Source organism: Cricetulus griseus, assembly GCF_003668045.3.
Source record: "Cricetulus griseus strain 17A/GY chromosome 1 unlocalized genomic scaffold, alternate assembly CriGri-PICRH-1.0 chr1_0, whole genome shotgun sequence".
NCBI lineage: Eukaryota > Metazoa > Chordata > Mammalia > Rodentia > Cricetidae > Cricetulus > Cricetulus griseus.
In genome coordinates this window covers 113,602,571-113,628,367 of record NW_023276806.1, presented here as the reverse complement: position 1 = coordinate 113,628,367, position 25,797 = coordinate 113,602,571, and the positions used below count along the sequence as shown (strand labels likewise).

Below are 25,797 nucleotides of genomic sequence, written 5' to 3'. Positions count from 1 at the left end.
ATCCTGGAGACAGACCTCACCTCAGATCACACCCTGGAGACAGACCTCACCTCAGATCACACTCTGGAGACAGACCTCACCTCAGATCACACTCTGAAGACAGGCCTCACCTCAGAACATACCCTGGAGACAGACCTCACCTCAGATCACACCCTGGAGACAGACCTTACCTCAGATCACACCCTGGAGACAGGCCTCACCTCAGATCACACCCTGGAGACAGGCCTCACCTCAGATCACACCTCACCTTACTAACACTTTGTCATATTTCACTTCAGTTGTTTGCTAGGTATGTCTTATGGCATATTTTCAGAATACTTAAAAGCATAAAAATGAGGAAAAAATGTACACCACTAACCATGACACCAAGCCAATCAACTCCCAACTTTCCATTTAAAAACTCATGGCTGACTGAGCATGACGGAGCTGGAAGTTTTTTGGTTTAATGTGCTGTGTTTCTACACTCTATATTTCTCTTGTAATGAAATATTACTCACCACTTTTACCACTTCTCAGAGTCATGTTCCTGGTGTAAGAGATATTCAGTCTTCTCCCACTGCTGAATGAAAACGGAGAGAATTGATCTAGAAAAAATTTAAAATGCAACAACAAAATTACAAGTATCAAGCCCCCAAAACTGTGTACTTTACAAAATTGAACATAAGCATGGGTCCTTGATTGGCAGCTCAGGTCTTAGTATTTTAGATTCCAGGTAGACACTATGACTTCTATCTGAGACTTTCCTATGAGAGGTCCCAGTTGCTCTGGAAAGATCTAAAGCATTTGTAAGTAGCTCTTGTCTTCTGGTGGCACAGAGATCCCCACTCTGCTGCCCCAGTCTCTACTATCCACTGTCTTCCTTTCCCTGGGTGTCTGTGTTACTGGCCCAGCTCTATTTGCTGAGGTGTACATACTCTGCTAGATACAGCCCAGAGGCTGTAACTAAACTGAAGCCATCTAGTGTGGATCCTGTAACTGGGATCCGTATAAACTTACAAACTAGTAAAGGAACAGGGTGAGAACAGAGCAAACAAATCTAAAAAACATAGTTGTATTCTTTAAGGTTTCATTATAATGATCTTGAAAAAAATCTAAAATCAAAGATGCTAACAACAGAATCCTATAGGAGGTAGGAACATATAAGATCCTGCAGCTAACGGGATGGCTTAGTGGCTAGAAGCAGCAGCAAGTGCTCTTCCAGAGAGACCATACTGGATTCCCAGATAGATGGAAATTTATAACCATCTCCAGTCCTAGGGTTTCTTCTGCCCTCTTCTGGCCTTGATGGGCACTGCATGCATATGGAGCACAGTCCCAGATGGAAGCAAAACACCCATACACATAAATAAAAATAAACCCAAACTAAAACATTTAATATAGTAATTCTAATAATAAAAGATAATGCAATGTTCAGCACTATCCTGAGTAAATATTGGGGGGACAAGTTTGAGAGTACAGATTTTGTGTTAGTTTCGGGGGAGGGGAGAGAGAGAGAGAGAGAGACAGAGACCCTTCAATGCAGAGCTGAATGAAGCTATCATACCCTCTCCTATGAGGTAACCAGTTGTCAGGAAGAGGTTGGGCAACCATCTAGAGCATGCTGGAGGAAGAAAGCACGTGTAGAAACCAGGACAGAGCCTTCCGAGTGTATCTTCTGACACCCTGAAGGACTGACCTCTCTATTCAGACAGAAATTTAATTACAGGACAGAAAAAGAGAGGAAGAAGAAACTCAACAAGGAAGCATGGCTAGCTCAATGGAATCTGAATCTCCTGTGCTCTGTCTTTAGACTCTGGGCAACCGAGGGCATTGTTGTAGGTACAGTGGGTACAATGAAGCAAACCACAAATGCACAAAGTCAACAAGGACCAGCACAAGATACAGAAAGAAATAGTGTTTGGCTAGAAAGAGACCAGTTTCTATTATGTTAGGTCATTAGTTGACTACATTTACTGAGTTCAATAGTGCTCACATATGCATTTGTGATATATGTGTATTCCACACTGGAAAACATCTGCAGATAATGGGACCAGTCACTGGAAGCAGGAAAGGCAAGAATGACACACACAAAGAGAAGACTGTTTCTTGCTGATTCAGAGGACATTGTGAGGGAAGAAGAGTGTGCTCTGTACCTTGTGTGTGAAGTCTGAAAGCGCTGGTCATGTCTCTCTCTTTGAGGATGAGCCCCAGAGCTGCCTGGCACACAGCCTCCTTGGCTATGACGCTGTGGGTGGGCAGAAGTTCCTCGTGGTGCTGAGGAATAAAGTCAGTGTGCACATTCCCAGCTTCGAACTCTGGGTGGCCAGACAGCCGGAGCAGGAAGTCCACATTGGTTCGTAAGCCAACAATCTAGGAAGAGAAGAAATCCCGGGGTCCTGCTGAGTATGGAAAACAACATATTCAGAAAAGCATCTGCTCTATGACCTACTAAGGTGTCATGTGGAGAGGGGGTCACACTTACTGTCACCAGACTTATCACTGCATATCTAGACTTAGGCTTCAAAATCCAGATTAACAAGAGAAACAGGATAAAGGACGTGGTACAGCAGGGATATTTAATTGGCTCAGGTTGAATATTTAATTGGCTCAGGTTAAACATTTAATTGGCTCAGGTTAGGAAAGCGATGAATGTTAAAAAAAAAAAACAGACATGAAATTTATTTTCAAGAGATTGAAAATTGTTATTTAGAACATTCCACAAAATAGGATGACTGCAAATGAAGGCAGGATTGTGATATTGGAGAGGGAACAAGAATAAACAGCTTGAAAGGAACTCCCTTCCAACACTAAAATCCAAAGTTTATACATGAATATAAAAATTTAAAAAAAGAAGTTAACATCAATCCTAATTAACCTCCCCTCAAAAAAATAATCAAAGGACTAAAATTATTTCATTCCCTGAGCATTTTTAGGTACCAGGATCTGACACAGGCTCTGGGGACAGTGAGAGACAAAACAGATGCAGCCCTGCCTTCCAAAGGCTGTGACAGAGACTAAGGCAGGCCAAGGTGACAGAGAACAAACATCCAAGTGTCCTGCTCTACATGGAACAACTGGAGATGGAGTCTGAGGTAGTGAGCAGGACAGAGGACAGTCAGCAGACAGCACAAGGTAAAGACACTCTACAGGGGAGGCAAGAGCACTTCTCCATGCTGGGGCACTGAAGGGACAGCAAGTAGAATCAATGTTGAGAGTCACAGAAATTGATGCAGATTAATAACACACAATAATTTTAAAATCCTACTATGAAGTGAAATTAATGCAGTTGGGACTTTTACAAGAAGAAAATTGATGTGATACAGAAAAATAGTCAGATGAAAATGAAGATTGCATTTTTTTTTTAAGAAAATGGACTACATTCACTCCTATAGTTGGCCTTATTTATAGATGACTACGATTTCACTAGAATGTAGTACTGACATTAACAGTTTTATTTCTACAATTCTTTTCTTCCCAACTGAAACAAGGATGCACTCAAAGCCTAACCTCGCCCTTTGGGACTTTCCCTGTGAAGAACTGTTTTGTGCCTGACATATCGGAATTCGGGAATAGGTGACAGCACCAGCCTCTGATGAAGACAAAGGTTGACTCTGCTGACAACGGGCCTCAGCACTGGCCTCAGCTCACTCACATTGTACTGATGAAGGCTGTACCTCAGTTTCGACAGGGCTGACGGGCGATCTGCGGCCCATACAACAAGCTTTGCAATCATGGGGTCATAATGCACTGAGACTTCATCTCCTGGAATTGAGAAACATGGTAACCGGTCAATGTCACAACTGAGGGATGAAGCAGGGCAGAGAAAGACATTCTCCCTGTCATGTCATGCTCACACTCACCAACTCCTGCATGGCAGGTGCCCTTAGCACAATTTTATTTTTCAGGAAACCAAGGCTCAGATGGATCTAAATACTTGTCCAAAATCTAAAAGGATTAGACACGGAGAGTACCATGTAGGGAGACACTGTAGCCCTGCCTCCTAGTAGCCTGGACAGGTGTGCTGGGACACGCCCGTGAGGGCGTGGTGAGGGGAAGTCTAAGGTGATTCGGGAACGGCTCTTAAGGGACTGCGCACACATGGAGAGCCCCTTCTTCCTTCTCTCTGGCCTGGCTGCCTTGCTGCCCCTGGCACACTTTGGCTTGCGCTTGGCTGGTGTTTATCTGAATAAAGAAACCTTAGCCTTATGGACTGAGGATCGATCTCCTCAGTACCACGCTTTATCATGTGATTCAGTGACACATGGGGTGGCTTTCTTCAGCCTGTCTTCTTTTCCTTTCTCTCTTTGAAGGTCAAGGCAAAGCCCTACCCTCTCACATTAAACTTATTTCTACTCTTAGCTTCCAAACCTTCAATCTTCCGGGCCCATAAGGTAAGAGAGAGACCATTCCTGTATGTTGTCCTGGGGCCTACATATGCACACCTTGGCACACATATACCAATCCACCAAACCCCACAAAGTAATTCATTAAATAAAATGTACCACACACACACACACACACACACACACACACACACACACACACACACACACACACTCGATAATGCAGTTAAATCTGGGTATGGTGGTGAAATCCATAGTTCTAGCTCATTGGCAGGTAAAGGCAGGACACTCACTTGAGCCCAGGAGTTTAAGTTCAGTCTGAGCAACACAGTATGGCCTCATCTTAGAGAAGACAGACTAACTGAGAGTTTAAGTACAGCGACAGCTCTAATTTCATTTAATGTTACCTTGCCGTACTCCAGTTTCAATCCTTGTGGACACATCTGCCTGAGGGGTAGAGAGGTGAACCAATGGTCCGGCCCCTGGCATGAAGTTATTGTCAGGGTCCTCTGCATATATTCTCGCCTCAAAGGCATGGCCCTGCAGAGGGATTTCTTCCTGGCTCAAGGGAATCTTCTCTCCTGCTGCAATCTGGTAACAAAACAGTGCCTCTCATGAAAATGCACATTAGAGTTCCTAACAGACTCAGGTCGGTGGTCCGGCTACCCTGTCAAAATGGACATCTGGGTCCCATAAAGCAGTCACATAAAAATGGTGCTGTCCAGCCCCTTGAGTGATACATCAAGAAACAGAGTCAGCTTGGGGAAAATCTGCTAATTATCATGGACTCTGCTAATTATCAGTTTTAAAGTGGAGAAGCCTAATTTCTAAGTATAAAAATCAGTGTTAAATACCACGAAAACCTAACTTTCTGGCTGGTAAGACAATGTTTACATTTGCAATATAATATTCAGTTCCCTGACCATCTTTATATTTTCACTTGGTGTCTGGAATTATACCAATGAAGAAAGCTGTGAATGCCTGTCTACACTATTGTCACCAGCAAGCGAGTGATAGAGTAAGGCAAAAAGAAGAACAAGGTGTTCGTGTAACCCAGATCACAAGCTGCAGACCTATGTCATTGTTACCATCATACTTATCATTTTGGCTCTTATATACCAACTTAATAAGCTTTACTCTCCAATTAGTATGAATTGGAAAAAGCTAATAGTGCAGTGGTTCTCAACCTTCCTAACCCTACAACCCTTTAACACAGTTCCTTATGTTGTGGTGACCCACAGGTAGAAAAATGCTGTAATAGATGATATGTGGACACTTCCTCTCTTCAAGTTTTTCCCCAGGATTAAAATAATAGGGTGTTGGTGGCGCACGCCTTTAATCCCAGCACTTGGGAGGCAGAGGCAGGAGGATCTCTATGAGTTCGAGACCAGCCTGGTCTACAAGAGCTAGTTCCAGGACAGCCTCCAAAGCCACAGAGAAACCCTGTCTCGAAAAACCAAAAAAAGTAAATAAATAAAAAAATAAAAAATAAAATAATAATAACAACTCACAAAAGCAATATAGACACAGGAGAAAAGACTAACTTAGTATGAGTAAATTGAAAAGGTAAGCACACAACAGAGATGAGGACATCCTTCCAAACCTGCAAACAGAAGGGCCAGGAACCAGCACACAACTAAAGTAGAAATACCTAAATTAAATGTGTTTATAGTGTTCCAAAGTAGTCTCTGCACCTATAACTCCTGGGTTCCAATATCCCACAATTGAGGGATATTTCTCAAGCTTTTGTATTCAGTGCCTGCCTACAGTAAGCACCACAGAAATCTTTACTGATATCCTTTCAAAAGGAAACTCTTCTTGATGTACAAGTAGAGTTCTAATTGTCTTCACATGCAAAAGAAGAAAGTATTGGTCATGTTCCAGGATATAATCATATTTCTTATTATACAGACCATTTTCAAACCAGCTTATCTTTCCTGGCCTTTTTTTTTTTTTTTTTTTTTTTTTTTTTTCCTGACACTGGCTGCCCATCTGAGCCCAAGAGAGACTGGTCCTCTAACTACACCTTCAGGTTAGGAATTCTGTGCCACTTCCACTTTCAGATAGACACTAAGCATCTGAAAGCCTTAAAGATTCCCCTAGTATCCTGGGCCCTACTGGCCATCTGTACTGTAACCTGAACTCAGCTGTTTGAACCACTGACCCCTCTTTTTTATGGTTGAGGGAAAGGTTTTATTGTAGATATGAGGGAGAGTTCAGCCAGTGGCATCTGGAAGAATCCAGAGAGAGAAAGGAGTAGACTAAGCATGGCTAGCAGACTAGACCGGCCATGAGAAAGGCAAGAGAGAGGAAGACAAAAAGGAGAGCCAAGAGCCTGAACCCTCTTTTTAGGAAGTCTTTGAATCTAGAGGCAGGCCTGGAGCTCACAATCTTGACTCATCATCTGTCCAGGTTGCATTGGCATGACTCTACGTCAGCCCCAGTCCCTGCATTTCTGGAATATGGCCTTGGATGATAAAACGCATTTCCTTTTCTGAAGCTCCTGCAACTTCCCGAGATCCAGAAAAAAATATCTCTGTTTTTCCTTCTTATTTCTAAATGCTCAGGAACATAATTCCTCCATGATTTTAAAGTCCTATTGGGTGTCCAACATTCTGACAATGCAACATGATAGCGTCTACAAAGTTCATGCTTGAGAACTTTGAAATGAAGTTGTAACTACAATTTCTTGTTGGGCCACATTCATAAGTGCCTTCAGCTGCAAGCAGCTCAAGGGATCACGTGGTTACTACTTGGAGGAGCACCCCTATTCTTAAATTTAGAAACAAATACTCTTGGTAGTTTTCTCTGACACTATTAATGTTTAGTAGCTCATTGTGCCTGGTTTTCTCCACTTTCCAATGCTACAGATAGATCCCTAAGAATCCTTTGGTTCAATTTGATCCACCAATCATTCACCAAAGAAACATGACAATATTTCCCAAAGAAGCTTTGAAAAGACAAAGTTATCCATATGTCATGAGTTCATCATGAAATATGGGAAAAATAACATGGACTCCATACATAAAATAAGCCAAGAATTCTATGGAAATAAGAATCTTCATACTAAATACTTTCATATTATTAGAACAGTTACAGGTGTGTGTGTGTGTGTGTGTGTGTGTGTGTGTGTGTTTAGTAGTAGTAGTAGTAGTAGTAGTAGTAGTAGTAGTAGTAGTAGTAGTAATAGTAGTAGTAGAAACATCAACAGTGTCAAAAACTACACCTTCTGAACACTGGATGTGAATGGTTACTACAGATGAACTTACTCATGGGTTGACAGCAGTCTGCAAATGTACTTTCAATGGATCACTCTATTGCCAGAAGACCATGCCCCTCGCCCTTCATTCCCAACTCCCCAAGTGCCGAGATGAAGGCATGTACCACCACTGCCCAGCCATTTTTTTGTTTTTGTTTTTTCAATATTCCAGTTTCCTGTCCTATCCCAACCACAAAAGTGAGTCATACCCAAAGTAGCATAAAAGGAGTCTACAATGTAATGTATTCTCAACACTGATCTGATTTCTGGTAGGGCTGGGAACTGAACCCAAGCATCACTTGTGCTAGGCAAGCACTCTACCACTAAGCTACATCCATAGTCCAAGACTGATCTTTAGTAGGAAAAACATCCTCACCCTGAACTGCCATTCCACCAAGTCAGTTCCAGTGATCATTTCAGTGACAGGATGTTCCACTTGTAGTCTTGTATTCATCTCCATGAAATAAAAATTGTGCTTTGAGTCCATAATGAATTCCACAGTTCCTAGGAGGTAAAACACAGTTGTCACACTTCAATGGTATATAATCAGCAGTAAATCAAAATTTCCTACGGTGGGAGCTGGAGATGTCTCAGCAGCTGAGCACTAGACCTCCTCCTCTACAGGTTCGGTTCCCAGCACCCACATGGTGACTAACAGACATCTGATGCACGCTTCTGACCTCCACAGGAATGGTACACAGGATGTACACAGGCAAAACACCCATGCACATAGAAAAGTAAAAATATAATTTTAAAAAATTCATTAAAAAGATTTTCTATGATGTAGCACATTGAGTTTTACCACTGCATATCTCATTTATGGTATATGATTTGTATTTCGTGAAGAAAAGGCCCTATTTTGCACAGCAAATGAGTCTCAGTTTAAAATAGAGAACTGTATGAAATGTAGTAATGGAACATATCTTTGGAATTCTGAGCAAATGTTGAGCCCAAATTATGTACCAGTCTTATCTGCTATAGAAAATAAGAAAATGTTTGAACTCTGAGCTACTGTCCCAGCTTCCCTAGCCTAGAACCTCATACCATGAAGTCCCACTTAACCTGAGCTCTGGACAAAGACTGACTCTTCCCCCGATCCCTGTGGCACCCTCTTAAAGTCCTTGTGAGGATGGGCTGCATGGTAGATCTTTTACCTCAGATACACTGGGCCCTAAGTATTGTTCCCCACTCCAAATAAGAAAAGTCTGTGGTAATATATTGTTTATGATTTACTAAAGCCACTGGAGATCAAAAGAGCAAAGCAGCCACACTACTGAAGCTAAACAGTGGTGCTACACACCTTTAATCCCAAGACTCAGGATTAAGAGGTAGACGAATCTCTGTTAGTTCAAGGTCACACTGAGTACACAAAATTGATCCAGTCCTAAAAGAAACAGCTCACACAAAAGTGATCTCAGCACCTAGGATCACACGCCTTTAATCCCAGAACCAGGAAGGTGGAGACAGGAGGATATGGCAGGGCACAGAAAGGAATATAAGGAGGAGAAGACAAGATCTGAGAGCCTTTTGCATCTGAGGATTTGTGGAGATAGGATTGCCATTTCACCTGGGTAGAGATGAGATCTACTGGCTTGGCTGCTTTGCTTCTCTGATCTTCAGCTTAGAGCTTGAACTCTAATATCTGTCTCTGGATCTTTTATTTTTGTGTGTTACGAAAGTCCTTGATAGGGACACACTGAAAGACTTTTCAGCTGTTTAGTATCTAAGCTGCATGCCAATCCAAGTCTATTGGTAGTCTATTAAGATCTGAAATACTTCCTCTAGTATATTTTTTAGTAGTACTGGATATGGCAAACATTGTTCAGTTTTATTAGATTTAATTTTATATAATACTTTAATTATTTTAAGTATAGGTGAGCTGATATTTGTCAAATGAATACAATCATGTACCAGACTTGTAAGAAATATAAAGGAATACCATCAGAAAATAAATAGGCTAAAATAGAATGAAGTCCTAATTAATTTGTTTTAATTGCGTGATAGTTGATTTAACAAACAGTTTAAATAACAGAAACAGTAAACATGATTATGTATGTCTTCTATGTGCTTACATAGAAACGAAGAGCATGGCAGCAATAAAGAAGGGACAAAAAGGAGATATTAGAGATATCTAATTGTTATTATAAGTGGCCATGTTTATGACATGAAATAACACTTTTTAAAAGTTTGAAAACTTTATTTATAGTGTGTCTATCACTGTGTGTGTCTATGATACATACATGGCACACATGTGGCGATCAGAGGACAACTTCTGGGAGTCAGTTCTCTCCTTCCACTATGGATTCTGGGGATTGAGCTCAGATGGTCAGCCCTGGATGACAAGTGCATCTCACTATCCCAAGACTGTCACTTGATAGTAGGCTAGGATTATTTGAATGCATATTATTATGAATCTTAGGGCTACTAAGTGATGTTAAGGAAAAAAATGGGAATCATAAAATGCTCAATTAAAACCATGAAAGTAATAGAACTGAGCAGGGGAAAAAAACATGAATGGAAGAAAATGAGTAAAAGACAAAAGTAAGATTGGACAAAGGGATTAAATGGAAAACAATGGCCAGCATGGAAGACATTTAAATGTCAATAGTTTCATACCAAATAAAAGAAAGTCTGTAAAAGATAAAAAATAAAAGGCCCAACGTTATATTGTCTATAAGAAACTCCTTTTTAATGTGAAGATTTAACTGATTTAAAGGAAAAGTATAAAAGAAAGAAACTTCATACAAATAATAAAGAAAAAAGGATTGGCTACTTCAGACAGATCACACACACTCTAGAGGAAAGAATGTTATCATGGATGAATAATAATATAAAGGCGAGCCAGACAGTGATGGTGCATGCCTTTAATCCCAGCACTCAGGAGGCAGAGGCAGGCAGATCTCTGTGAGTTTGAGGCCAGCCTGGTCTACAGAGCCAGTTCCAGTACAGCCAGGACTGTTACAAAATGTCTCAAAATAATAATAATATATATATATATATATATATATATATATCATGTATACATATATATGCATATATATGTATATATGCATATATAAAGACAAAAATATAAATATGATAATTCTTCAAAAATATGTAACAATATCAAAACACATGTGGCAAAAACTGAGAACAAGGAGAAATAGATGAATTTGTCACAATAGTCGAAAAATGGTAATATTTTATCAGATTAGGCAAGCAGATAATTAGTAAGGATATACTTAACTCAACTGCACCATCAGTCAACTAGATGTTATTGTTATCTATGGACTATAACAATAGAATACATTCTCAAGCTTGCAATGATTCGTCACTTAGAATGGCCATGTTCTGGGCTACAGATAACTCCTTAACAATCTTAAGAAACAGAAATGAGAAGTGCATAATCACCCACTTCTCAAGGAATAGAATCAAAACAACCAGGGAGCAGTTTTCTTGGAGATGTGACTCTGGGAAGGTACTGAAGTTTTGTTGTGAACAGTTGACAAAACCCAGAAGCTTCGGAGAGCAAAGGCTGAGGAAAGGCACTTCAGGCAAATACGCATGCCACAATGCATCTGAGGCTATGGCAAAGGTGACAAATGAAGGACTGGCCAAGAAGGCACAGTTAGCATGCCCCAGCACTGGGAGGAAAGGCAGCCGATGTACACTTGAGACCTAGAACAGCCTGAGAAAGGAAATTCCGCAATGCACTATCACTAGGGCTGTCTTGAGAATACCTTGTCTGAGCTTATTGGCTTAAGGGTCAAAGGTCCTAACATTTTTCTGTATCAAGGAACCCACAGCTTAGGTTATGCACACATGCTGGGCATGAGCCTTCAGAGCTAGTTTGAGAAGAGGGAAGGATCTGACGGCTCTGTGCTGGGGAAAGCTGGTCTGCATTGTAAGGAACAAAGGTTGGGAAAGAGGGCACGTGGCTGCAGGATAAAAATGGGAGCTACGTTTTGGAATATCAGAGGGGTAAGAGCTCTAGTGAGATCTAGTCAGTGGGTGACTGACTTAATACCATCATAGCATGCTCTCCCCCACTCCATCTGTACTAAGTACTTTTCTGTTGCTGTGACAAACACCATGACCAAGGCACTTTACAGAAAAAAAGGGCTTATCTGGGCTTATGGTTCCAGAGGGTGAAGATGGCAAGTATGATGGCTGGATCAGGAAGATGAAGGGTCACATCCAGAACCACAAGTGTGAAACAGAGCGTGCACTTGGAATGGCACAAGGCTTTGAAACTTGAAAGCCTGCCCTCAGTGACATACTTCCTCCAGCAAGGCCACATTTTCTAACCAAACAGTACCACCAACTGGGGACCAAGTAACCAAACATCTGAGCCTATGGGGGACATTCTCACTCAAACCACCACACCATCAAAGAAGGTGCCAGAGGTGTCAGCTCTGCCTTAAAATGAATAGAAAACCAAAAGCAGTGGGGCAACACAGAGTGATTAATAGCTGGATCTCCTCACAAAACACACCCTTTGATTGGCAGGTGAGCAAAACTCAAGAAAAGAACAAGTAACAAAGGGGCTGTGCTCTCTCCAGAGGTCATTAAAGATTTGCTCAGCTAAGGCTGAAAATGTTTACTTCTGATTTCCAACTGACCTCCTTGCTTTTTTAAATAATCCACGATGGCCTGCTCTGGGGTGGTATCACCCAGGGGGCTGGGCAATCCTATGTCAATCATTAATCAAGAAAATGTCCCATAGACATGTGCTTAGGACAATCTGATGGAGGCAATTCCTCTGCTGGGGTTCCCTTTTTCCAGGTGACTCTAGTTTGTGACATGAAAACAAAAACTGATCAGTATAACTGACAACACAAAATGCTGCAGGGGATTTGGAGCAGGGACTATTCATTGTTGATGGGAATGTAAACATGGTACATTTTGGAAGACAGTTTGACAGTTTCTTTCAGAATAAACCTTCATACCACTTGATCTAACAATTACAATTCTTTGTGTTTATACAAATGAAATGAAAAGTAATGTCCACACCAAATTCTGTGTGTGGATATTTAAAGTAACTTTATCTGTAATTGCCAAAAGTTGGAAGCAACCAAGCTTATGAATGGATAAGTTATACAGACATGGAGTACTATTTAGAACAATAAGAAATGAATATCAAACTGTGAGATGACATGGGGGAAAGTTAAATATAGACTACTAAGTGAAAAGGTTTCACACTGTATGTTTCAACTATTTAAATTCTTACTCAGGTAAACCACAAAGGCAGTATAAAGATTGATGGCTGCCAGTGTTTAGGGCTGAGGAAGAACAGAGAAGATGTTTGTGTCAGTGAAACTATTGTGTATCATACTATCAATGCAAGAGTACATATCATTACACATTTGTCAAAACTCATAGCACATATAATACTAAGGATAAGCCTGAAACTAGCTGTTCTCAACCTGTGGGTCATGACCCCTTTGGGGTTGGAATGCCCTTTCACAGAGGTCACATATCAGATATCCTACACATCAGATATTTACATTATGGTTTAGAACAAGAGTAAAATTACAGTTATGAAGTAGCAACAAAATAATTTTATGGTTGGGGCCACCACGACATGAGGAACTGTACTAAAGGGTCACTGCAGTGGAAAGGTTGAGAACCACTGCTCTAAACTATGGACTAGAGTAAATAACACAGATTAGGGTATGATGTGAGCCCTGCAGATTCACACAAGATATGACTCTGGTCCAGGGATGCTAACTCCAGCTTTCTGTTCAGTTTTGCTGTGATCTGAAAACTGCTCTGAAAGACTTCGGGATGTATCTCCATGGGTAAGCTATTTCCTGGCATATGTGAGGCCCTGGCTTCAATTCTTAGCTCTGTAAACAAACAAAAACAAAAACTATGCTCTAAAAATAAATTAGTGATTTTAAAAGAGAAAAACAATTTATTCATTTTATTTTGAAATAGAATAGGAGTATCAAACATCCACATATCTGATTAGGCAAAGTACTGATTAGGAAATGCTTGTTCCTTAAGAGTGTATTTCTTACTGTAGTTACAGTAAAAACATCTATGCCCCTCTTATCTCATGAAACAAATATAATTTTTGCAAGAAAATTTTAACATACCAGCTCCCACATACTTGACAGCCTGAGCAGCCCTGACTGCGGCCTCCCCCAGCTTTCTTCTTACTTCAGGATTAATACCAGGCTACAAGAAGACATTAAAAATAATTTCCATTAGTACTTGATCTCTATAGATTTCCATCAGAATGCAAAAATAATTAAAATGTACATTAGATAATAGTGTATATTAAAGATAATACAACAAATATTTGTCAATATACCAAAGCTGAATGCTTCTGCTAGTAATGTCCAAACCACAGATATCACTCAATACAATTACATATCTTTATCCCTTGTATTTGCATAACAACCATCATAACTATATATGAAAAAAGATCAGTATTGACCAGGCGGTGGTGGTGCATTCCTTTAATCCCAGAACTTGGGAGGCAGAGGCAGGTGGATCTCTGTGAGTTCCATGCCAGCCTGGTCTACATAGCAAATTCCAGGACAGGCTCCAAAGCTACACAGAGAAACTCTGTTTCAAAAACACAAAACAAAATGAAACAAAATTGATCACTATGAAACTGGAAAGGGGGGTCAACAGAGGGCTAGAGTTTGCTTGCCAGAACCTGTATCACAACCTGTAGGGAAACCCTAGGGAATCTGATACCACTTGCTTCTACAGGCAGTTTAAAACAATGTTCTACAATCAGACATCTAATCACTGCTTAAAAATTAAGTTTTACTGAAGTTGTCCACAGGTACTTCAAATATATAATACATTCTGCAACCAAAATTCTAGTTTGAATAGTGTAAAAACAAACTAGTTAACTAGAAACCTCAGACCCCTGATGTTTCAGAAATACCACAACACATATCTCACCAATGGCAGTTGTAAGCTCCACAGAAATATAAACCCCAAAATAGGAAGCCCTGGCTTTGACCCTCTTAGCAACCTGAGCAAACTAAGGAATGGAAACAGTATTAAGGGGAAGTTGTCAAATAGTAACTGCATTTCCTCCACAAGGTAACTATTGGGCAAGAAGGTGACTAATACAGTTTGGGAACATGCTCAAACAGTGGTTAAAACAAGTCTTCTCTATGAGAGAGACGTCCGACTAACCAGATCATTCCACTTTATTCATGGAGTTAGTCTACTTAATTAGTTTAAACTGAGTGCTCTAACATCACTGTTCAGTTGCTAACTCTTAGTCAGATACTTGCACCAGAAGGAACATGGCTCACCTGTGTCTGGCCCCAGAACAATAACCACCCTGACACACACATTATCCCCCAACCCTCATGGGTCCTCGGCTCTGTACCAAAGTCTCATCATTGCATTACGAGTCAGATACTAGGGATGGGAGATGTTAGCTTTACAGATCAGATGTGAAAATAAGATTGAATAAGGTTTATTATAAGATGCTCAAGAGAATCTCAGAAATGTCCTTTCAGTTTCCTTACCGCTGGGGCCTCCTCAATGATCTTCTGATGTCTCCTCTGCACACTACAGTCTCTTTCAAACAAGTACACTGCATTGCCATGGTGATCACCAAACACCTGAACTTCCACATGCCTATTTCAAAAAGAAACCAATGTGTTAATATACTTCATTAAGGGTTCAGAGATTTCACATTTATCAACCCAAATTATTGACCAAGATTCCTCCATTTTCTTGAGGAAGATATGACTCTGGACTCCATGTTGAGGTTACAGATTTAGAAACATAGCTAAAATCTTGCAAAGTCCAAGTAAGAAGGTTTCTACTTGTATGACAGACACTAGAGAAAACAAATTTATGTATCTGAAATGACTGCTATGTAAGAAGGGTGAAAATACAGGTGACCCAAAATAAGGATTAATCACAAAAAAAGTCAAAGACTGATAAAATACTTTATAAAAATTAATTACAAACTATAGTTTGTAAAAAGCCAATAATAATCAGCTTTAAAAAATAAAAAAAACTTCTACTTTTACAGTCAGATTTTATAAACAGAAGACTAAAAACAAAGTGTCTCATCTATAAAGTAGCTAAAAAGTCAAATAATTAAAAATAAATGTAGATCATTAGTATTTCAAGAGTGTATTGACATTAAATCATGAAAAACCAAAAGGCACTTTAATATTGAGTTAAAGAAAAAAACACAAAATTCTGACATGTCATACTGAGGGTGAACATATGTAATGCCTATACAAATGAGGCTGATACATTACTTGGTTCTAGCTAACTACCCAGGGCTAGTGAAGTCATGGGTCTTGGAGAAGAACCTATAAGCACCACTTTACTAAACCAGCATAATCCCTAACAACAATCTGAACATCTGCCTTCATATCTATCCACAGGTAAGTGTAGTCTTCACCTCTCATCACGTAAACTTCTCTTTGAAACAACAGATGGAGACCATTACAAAAAAAAAAAAAATGAAAAAAAAAAAAAAACCCACAACCAACCAAAATACAGACTTGTGGAGCCCATTCCAAATGGACACATCTACAAATCACCCCTGCACCTAATATTCAGGGAACACTGTAGAAGAGGGAGAGGGACAATTGTAAGGGGCAGAGGATCAAAGAGTTTGCTGTGAGATTGCATCTCTTAGTAATGTCAGACGCTATACCCATAAAGTCTCACCAACATGACTGCCTAAATATGAGCTGAACAAGAACAACAAATATTCCAAAGGGATGGTGGAAAGAACACAAGGCCCCAAGCTTACACAAAGAACTATGGGCAACAAAAGAATGCCCAGAGAGGAAGAAATAATCTTCCCCAGCGAACAGCATACCAATTGGTTATCCATACCTAATGGCTGGCTCTGACAACATACATACAAGTAACATTATACAGAGCAAGCAGGACACACACGCGCGCGCGCGCGCGCGCGCACACACACACACACACACACACACACACACACAAATACACACAATAACAATGAAAAAGGCTGTGAATTTGAAAGAGAATGAGGGGTATACAGGAGGGTTTAGAGAGGAATGGGAATGGAGGAATGTTATAATATCAAAAATTAAAGATAAATACTAAATAAATACTAAATAAAAAAGAAATAAACACTAAAAAGAGAGAGCTAGTATTGTCATTGTTTGTGTATCAAGATTGCTGGGGTTTAATCCATAACTAATTGGCCCTGCTGCCCTGGGCCTTTGAAAGCTCACCAAGGTGGAAGGCATGGTGGAGCCAAGTACATCTCAAAGCTAAGAAAAGGAAGTAAGGGGTAGGTTCCATTGTCTCTTCCAAGGGTACATGCTCCAGGATCGAAATGTCTCAGACCAGCCTTCTCTTTCTCCAAGGAATATCAAGCTGGAGACTAAGCCTTCACACACAGGTTTTGGGGGGTTATTTCAGATAGGAACTCTAGCAGCTTTCCACCCCCATGGCTTCTATGTGTCTCTCATGTTAAATTTCACAAGCACAGGAGTAGATACTTATTATGGATCCAGGTGGTTGGTTATTTGTCCTACTGCTGTGGATTGTTGACTGTCACTAATTTTGGAAAATCTTTAACAATAACTACTCCAAATTATTTCTCCTTCCTTTTCTTCCATTTCTCTATTCATGTATCATAGAAAACCTTGAAAATATTTCTCTTGTGGGTTTTATTTTTAAATTGTTTTCTTGTAACATTTGTGCCTGGGGAGTATCCTCTAGCATATGTTCAGATCAGTAATTCTTTCCTTTGCTGCCCATTTCCAGGTGTTGAAAACCCATCTAATGTGCTCACTTCTATTGCAGTGCTTTCTCCTTAGCATTTTCTTCTTACTCTCTTTTTCCATATTTCTTTGCTTCTCATTCTTATTTGTTCTGCCACATTTTCTGTTTGTCAGATCAAAGCCTGCAAAGAATTAATAAGTTACTTTAAATTCCCTATTTGGTAGTGCTTACACTGAGACTTGGCTGTTTGGTTGAGCCACTTTCTTTCTTCAGGGCAAGCTTTCTGTTGGCCTCGTAATCTTTTTTTTTTTTTTGTGAGAAATTGAACATGATGCATCAGGTTATAGATCTGAGTTAAGAAGAACTTCGCTGAGTCTTAGATCAACTCAGGAACGATGGAGTCACAGGCACCACGGCTTCCGTTTTCTCTCATATCCTCATTTCCCTTTTGTTGTTCTCCCCTGACTATCCTTGGGTGTCCCAAGTACTTCAACTGAAGTACCCTAGCACACCTGTATCTCAGCCCCTCCGAGGTAATGCCCTGCCATTACACTGAGGCTGGAGACATGGCCTAGTCTTTTCTGGCTATTATTGCAAAATAGTTTATGCTGAGAAACTTATAGACAGCAGAAATCTATTTCTCACATAGTGAGAAGTAAAGTTGGACACAACTTCAGATTCAGAGAGCCTGCTCCTCATAGATGGTGTCTTACTGCTGTTTTCATGTGGTGGAGAGATAAGGAGACTGGTTCCCTGAAGCCCTTCTAGACGGGCACTAATTCCACTCAGGACAAAACCCTCATGACCTAGCACACCCACAAGGCCCCAATCTCTTTAAAATGCTTTCTTAGTCCTGGGGATTGAATCCAAAGCCTTGCAAATGGCAGCTAAATGCTTTACCACTGAGCTGCAACCAAGATTTCATGGTCATTCTGGCTGTTTAGCTTTCACAGATACATTTGGATTATGGCTACATGACAGGAAGTTACTATAACATTAAAATTGAATTGGTTATTCCGAAGCCCTTGATTCCACTGTGACCTTCATGAGTGTCTCCTTTGTTCTTTTTTTCCCCTTAGGTGAAACAGCAGACTAGCTGGTGCCCCTCTCACCATATAAGACTTGAGCATGGTTCCCTGGGAAGATTTGTTTGTTAAAAAGAATAGAATATTCTAGGCCTATTATAAAATACTTTTCCCTCCCATTCCTCCAAATTATGAGGTAGATTTGGATTTTCCATGGAAGTTGGTTTCATATACTCCAAGGGGAGCTTCTCTTTCAAGCTGATTGATACTTAAGTCGCCAGACCCTTCTGGAAATTCCTACGAAGTCTCGGGGCTTCAGCAGCTACAAGTATAGAGGTCTCAGCTGCAACTTGTGCTCACAGGCCTGTTCAGATTTCAGGGCAGTCAGCTCTGTGGCTTCAATTCTTCCATGAGTCTAAATGTCACTATCTTTCATGTTGTTCAGTTTTTGTTTTTGTTTTCTCCTGCTTTCCTGCATATCCAACCTATTTGCACAACGAAGATGGAATGTGTTTGTCATGTCCATTGACTCTCATGTTTCCATTGCTCTGTGGAAGGAGACACTCTAGCAGGGACTCTGGGTTATGAGGGAACATGTAGCTCTTCTCTGAGTCCCAGAAGAGGGAAATACCTTTCTTTTGGTACTTGTATAAGGGAAGCTCACTAAAACTCAGGCTCTGTTGTGGTTTCTGTAGTCACTGGGTCACTCTCATCTTCTTCTCAGTGACCTTCCCTTGTGCTAATGTAGAGGTTCTAGAGCCAGTGTAGAGATGCATCTGACTGGTGGCTCCAATTCAACCAATGTGCAGTCTGGTTAGAAAAAGAAAGAAATGCACACTACAGGAATGTCAGGATATTGTCCAAGAGCACCAAAAAATGTTATTTTCCTATGTATGTTTATAAGCCATCTAGAAATGAAGGCAGAATCTGGTTTTTCCTCTCTAAAATAATACACTGTGGAAATGTTTCCTATCGCAGCCTCTCAGATAAACAGTAATTCTGATCAACTTTGCAAGTACCACCACTCTTTTCAGCAGGTTATAAAAACACACTGATGACTAAAGCATTCAAGTATTATTTTTACTAGAAATTACAGAATAGAAATGCTAATACTGACTTATGAACCTGGATGCAGTAGTGCCTACCTGCAATCCCGGCACTGGGGAGGCAGAGGTGGGAGGATCAGGAGTTCAAGGGCTCTGCATAGTGCATTCCAGGTCAGCATGAGAGCAGGGCTGCACGGTGAGGCCATGTCACAAATGATCAATGTTTCCCGTATCCAGCAAGTGCTCCTGCAGTTCTCACATAAGAGGATGCTGACTTTGATTCTTCTGTTTTCTTTTGAAAGATATTACAGAAGGAAATCCTTAGACCCTTCTTCACTTCTGTCTTACTTCCCACTGACAGGAATCATGTGCTGTGCTCTCCTAATTGTTGACCTGTTTTGAGTTTTTTTATTTTTTAACTACCAAACTGCAATTAAATTTCATTTATTATGTTATGCTCAGGTATATTTCCACTAATTTTTTTCAAGATTTACTTACTTTTGTTTTGCCTGTATGTATGCCTATGCACCACACACATGCCTGGTGTCTGGCACACAGAAGCCAGAAGAGGTCATGGATTCTCTGTAACTGGAGTTACACATGGTTGTGAGCTGCCGTGTGGGTGCTGGGAATTAAACCTAAGTCTTCTGTAAGAGCAGCCAGTGTGCTCCTACCTGCTGACTGCTGAGACATTTCCCTCCAGCCCTCCAGATCCACCTTTTATAAGGTGTAAAACAAAATCAAAAAACAACTCAGAGCCCTCTATAAAGAGAAGATATATTGAAGAGAGTCCCTCCTGGACTCTCTTTTAAGAGAAGAATTTAGTGCTTCAAGTTGTTTGCTTGCAAGGTAAAGCCTTTCGATGCATGTTTCACAAATGAATTTTTCTTTCAATGTGACTTAAAGGTTGTATACACACACACACACACACACACACACACACACACACACACACATATATATATATATATATATATATATATATATATATATACATATTTACACACACACATATATCTAGGACACAGGAAATTTTATAATCACTATCTTATTTTTTTAAACAGGAAAAGCTAGGAATCCTCTATGGTGGTATATAAACATGCACCCTAGTCCAGTGGTTTAGAATGTAAACTCTGGAGTCAAATTGCCTGCACTCAAATTTACAACTTAGTAGTTGGGCGACCACAGGCAGCAACAGTCATTCTACTGCTTGGTGCCTTGATGCACAACTGAAGGTAGGAGTACACACCTGGGGGGATGGGGATGTTAAAATTAGGACAGTAAGATTACCCAGACTATAAAAACACAGAATCTAGCACATGATCACACACACACACACACACACACACACACACACACACACACACACACACAAAGCCAAAAACCCAAACCAGGAGTCAACCTTGGTGTGTCCACAAACTTCTCGATCAGCATAGCATCATCATTGAAAGATTTCTTAGCTTCCCTGCGAGCTGATTCTAACTGCTCTTGGAATTCTTTTTCTGATCTAATGATCCTCATGCCCTAAGGAAAAAAAAAAAAAAAGAATTGTGTGAACACAACATAAACACAGACCTCTACCCAGAAATGGCAAGGACAGGTACCCACAATCTTACTTTTCCTCCTCCACCACGCACGGCTTTGATCATAACAGGGTACCCAATTTTCCCAGCATGTTCTTTCAGGCACTGGTCAGACTGGTCCTCTCCATGGTAACCTTCCACAACAGGAACTCCAGCAGCAGCCATGATGGACTTGGATGTGCTTTAAAGTAAAAACACCAAGATGCCCAATTCTGTGATATCGATAAATGACAACTGTTTAGAGTCATTACACAATTAAAGGAATGACTTCAGTCTGGGACCAATATCATCATTGCACACAGTAAACTATTGTTAAACACTTCCCTTATTTCATGTGGTAGCTAATCCCACCATCTTCTAATCACAGTCAGCTAATATATACCTTAGAAAAACTAATTACATGTATAATTTCCATAATTCAGTGGAATTTTCCTACATGCCAGAAGAGTAACAACAAAAGAGTATAATTTAGAACACCTTTTAATGGAGCTGGTAAAGTGCTTGCTCTGAAAGCCTTGAGTTTGGTCTTCAGAACCCATGTAAAGGGGGAATGCTTGCATGTGTGCATGTATGTACACACACACACACACACACACACACACACACACACACAGTAATTTTAAAAATACCTGTCGTAAAAAAATAAACTACTTGAGTTAGTCTTACAATGCTTACCTCTTTATACCCATATCTCTAATTGCAGATGAAGGAGGGCCTATAAAAATAATTCCTTCTTGCTTACAAAGTTCAGCAAATTCCATGTTTTCTGAAAGAAAACCATATCCTGGATGGATGGCCTATAAAGGAGAGAACACACAATAACTTACTGCTAGCTCTCAGCTGGCAACCTTTAGTGCTGGGATGTGCCCTCGTCCATGGAGACCTCTCCAGATATGGCTGACAAGACATCAAGGTCTTTGTCAGAACATGCTCCTAAAGAGATATCTAGAACATTCATATTGAAATTTTGAAGCCTGTTTTACACCAGAAAAATCTATTTCTTTATTTCTTTTTGTTTTTTGTTTTTTCCACTTGATGCTGCCTCACACATGACATATGCTAGGCAAGTTGTCTACCACAGAGATATGCTCTTGACTTTGCATCTTTTATTGTAGTAATATATACAAAACCTACAAGGCACCAGTTCAAGCAATTTAAGCATGATTTGTACCAATGATACTATCTTATTGTCATCAACACCTACCTCCAAAATGTTATCACCATCCTAGACATAATCCCTAAGACCAAGTAGCCACTATTTTTCTTTCCATTTCTCTGAATTTACCCATCTAGATGTCTCCCTATCCATGGAATTATATAATACTTGTCTGTCTATGGCTTATATTTAACTTAGCATGTTTTCAAATTCAACCATATGGCAACTTATACCAGAATTTCATTCATTTTCAAGGCTCATTTTTCACTATATGTACATTCCACATTCGTTCATTCACTCATCTGTTCACAGATATGTGAGTTGTCTCAACTTTTTTATCATCTATAAATAATGTGACTGTGAACCCTAGTGTATAAGCATAAGCTCTTGGTCTACAAGTATGAGCTCCTGGTATAAATTCTTTGATATATACCTAGAAGTACAATAAATAGGGTAGTGAGATTTTTCAGTAGGTAAAGTATCTGCAGAAAGCCAGACAACTTGAATTTGATTCTGGAAGCCATGAAAAGGTGGAAGGAGAAAACTGACTTCACAAAGTTGTTCTCTGATCTCTACATTCATGATCTCCCAACCCCTACATCATACACACACACACACACACACACACACACACACACACACACGCGCGCAAATTTCAAACAGACATACACACACGTTTATAAACATACGCATATACACATATAAACTCATACACACACACACACACACAAATTTCAAACAGACATACACACACATTTATAAACATACGCATATACACATATAAACTCATACACACACACAAATTTCAAACAGACATACACACGCATTTATAAACATACACACATACAAACACACATATACACATATAAACTCACACACACATGCACACACACATACACATAAATAAAATTTTAAAGTGGAATTAACAAACTTTATGGTCTCTCTAGAACAATCCATCTTTATATTAAAAAAAAATTTTACCTTTACATGAACTTTTTAAAATTTTTAATTGAATTTTTAAAAATGCTTGGTATAAATTAAATTTAAAAGCATATTAAGACATTTTATTTTTTAAAGACATATTTTAGGTTAAAAGAGAACAATAGTTATTAAACAGTTGTTATTACATCTGTTACAGTGTGCGTGAGTGCGTGCGTGCGTGCGTGCGTGCGTGCGTGCGTGCGTGCGTGTGTGTGTGTGTGTGTGTTGTGGGGCATGCATGTGGAGGTCAGAGAACAATGTAGAAGAATCAGTTCTGTCCTTACACTGAACTCAGGTTGACAGACTTAGCAGCAAGTGCCTTTACCTGATGAGTCATGTCACCCACACTAGAACCACCCACACTTTAGAATACCATCCCTACTAGGGACAGCAAAGAACTATAGCCTGGGAAGAAGGATTTGTTTATTGTTTCTGTGCAACACTGGCCTAATCTTAAACATTTCATGTTCCAAGCACTTGAATTTTGAGGTAGAAGAGCTCAATTCTCTTAGTTCTAATTTATAGTTTAGATTCTCCCTCCACCTACATACCAAAAGATTTCAAGTGCAGAGCACCCATTAAAAATGCTAAAGAAGGAGAAAAGGAATGTATATAGTTTACAAAGATAACTCAATAATCACATGTAAAAACTGGCTAAAAAGAGAAATGTCTGCAAAGAAGTAATTTTGCATAAACTACAAAATTTATTTGCTTTGCATTGTAAAGTTTTTCACAGTTCTTACCTGTGCTGCAGAGCTCTTGGCCACTTGAATGATTTTCTCCATTGCCAGGTAGCTCTGCTGAGATGGAGCAGGGCCGATGGAATATGCTTCATCTGCCTGTTAAAGATGGAATGTCTAGTTTGCACTTGTATATAGGACCACATCAGCCTCAGTTACTAGTTGTGGGATATTTGCTTAACTAGAAAAAATGTGTTACATTTATTTAGTTTGGAGCTTAACTATGTGAAGGTGTGTTACATTTGTTTCTGCTGCCTTTGTTAACAATGTAAAGATGTGTTACATTTGTTTCATTGTGCCTGCCTAAGGCATTTGATTGGTCTAATAAAAAGCCTGTGTGTCCAGCTTACAGTTGGGAAGTGTCCCTTACAGAGGGAAGACAGCCATTAAGCATTCACACACAAATGGAAGCTGTGATGAAGGCCCTAAAGGAGAAGGCAGGGACATAACAGTAGCAGAGAGACTGACCCTGGTCTGAGGGTGGCCAGGGTGACCTAGCAGGAGCAGTTAGGGCAGGCTGCTTGGATTTGGTAAGGACTTGGTCTGGGCATGGATGGAGAAAGTGGGCTTAGGAAATAAATTGGAGAGCTTCCGTGGAGAGAACACATATACGTGAAGGTCCAGAGGTGGACAGGAATCTGTCTGTGTAAGCAACCAAGGGTAGCTCACATGGTAGGGTTACAGTAAGTGAATGGTCAAGAAACCAGTGAAAACACAGATTTCATGAGACTTCTGGGAAGTAAAAGATATTTGGATTTTTTTTTCCTATTTGAACTCATAACAAACAAAAAAGCCAAAATTATATTTTAACTCCACAAAACACAAGTCCAAGTCCATATTCATTCTGAAAAACATGGTGTTATAAAGCATGTGCGGAACCTTGGCAGATTCCATGGCAGACAAAGGTGACTGAGGCAGAGGGGCAAACACACCAGGCAGACAGCTTAAGTGAGAAGTTTTAATAGAAAGGGGAGGGGGGGAAGGAAATAGAAAAGAGGTAAAGAGACACAGAGGACAGAAGAAGGGAGAGGGGGAGGGGAGAAAAGAAGAGGGGAGGAGAGGAGAGGGCAGGAGAGGAGAGGAGAGACAGGAAAACTCCTGTCTGCCCCAGGAGAACAGCAGGAAAGAGAGTGGGAAAAGACAGCAGGAAAGAAAGCAGAAGTGGGTGGAAGTCTTTCTTTTAAAGGAGTCCTTTGCATCTGGGCTGACCAGGGTACTGTCTGAATGCATTCTACCAGGTGACAGGTTCAGGCCAGCATAATGCCTGAATCCTTACACACGGACAATAAAACAATGGTAAATTGGTCTTGGGTATCACCCTTTATTATAGTCCTCTCCAGACACACTTTCCACTAAAACCAATTCAGAACACTTTTCATACCTATATTTTTATTTGTTCATATAAATATAAGCCCACATAGTCTTAGTTCTATACAAATAGAATTTGGAATTATTCTGTCTTCTGGAATTATTTTTGGGGTGCTTCTTTGCTAGCATATACATGTGCAGCTGTGTAGAACAGTTATACAGAATGGAGTTATCACAGCTAATTTAATCACAAGTCTCTTCTCTTGAATTTGGGTAATAGTGGCATAGTGCTAGACAAAGGAAAGGATGAAACACTCTTTATATCCCTCTGTGTGCATTTATAAGTGAATGTGTCCCCCTATATTGGGGCCACAGACCTAGCAGAATGTTTGCAGGACAGGGTTACAAATGTGTACATTAAAAGTTCCTGGTTCATCACCACCTGGATTTCACTAACAAATATCTCCATCAACACATCAACCCATCTTCATCAATACCAAATATTAGCTGTCTGTCTCTTAACTTGATGGATCATAAAGCAATTAAACTATATGAACAAACTTTGGTTCAGAACTTGGTCTGGCAGAAATGCAAGAAAGAGATCCTAAGAGGGAACAGGAAGAAAGCTCAGAAGGCAATGGCACCCTCCAGCCAAGACAAGACAGTGGCCTGACTTACGGTGCAGGT

At 40.1% G+C, this 25,797-nt stretch overlaps 1 protein-coding gene across 2 annotated transcripts in view; it reads right to left on the bottom strand.

Moving 5' to 3' along the window:
* The window catches only part of Mccc1 (methylcrotonoyl-CoA carboxylase 1), a 54,657-nt gene that overhangs the window by 22,900 nt on the left and 5,960 nt on the right, over nucleotides 1–25,797 (bottom strand). For both annotated transcript variants that reach the window (XM_027391989.2, XM_035451951.1), the window contains exons 4-14: nucleotides 23,806–23,901; nucleotides 21,601–21,722; nucleotides 20,959–21,106; nucleotides 20,745–20,866; nucleotides 15,066–15,177; nucleotides 13,662–13,743; nucleotides 7,958–8,085; nucleotides 4,730–4,913; nucleotides 3,632–3,741; nucleotides 2,133–2,349; nucleotides 498–584 (exon numbers count right to left, since the gene is read on the bottom strand). In XM_027391989.2, coding sequence (XP_027247790.1) covers nucleotides 498–584; nucleotides 2,133–2,349; nucleotides 3,632–3,741; nucleotides 4,730–4,913; nucleotides 7,958–8,085; nucleotides 13,662–13,743; nucleotides 15,066–15,177; nucleotides 20,745–20,866; nucleotides 20,959–21,106; nucleotides 21,601–21,722; nucleotides 23,806–23,901 — 1,408 coding nt within the window. The remainder of the gene's footprint in view (nucleotides 1–497; nucleotides 585–2,132; nucleotides 2,350–3,631; nucleotides 3,742–4,729; nucleotides 4,914–7,957; nucleotides 8,086–13,661; nucleotides 13,744–15,065; nucleotides 15,178–20,744; nucleotides 20,867–20,958; nucleotides 21,107–21,600; nucleotides 21,723–23,805; nucleotides 23,902–25,797) is intronic.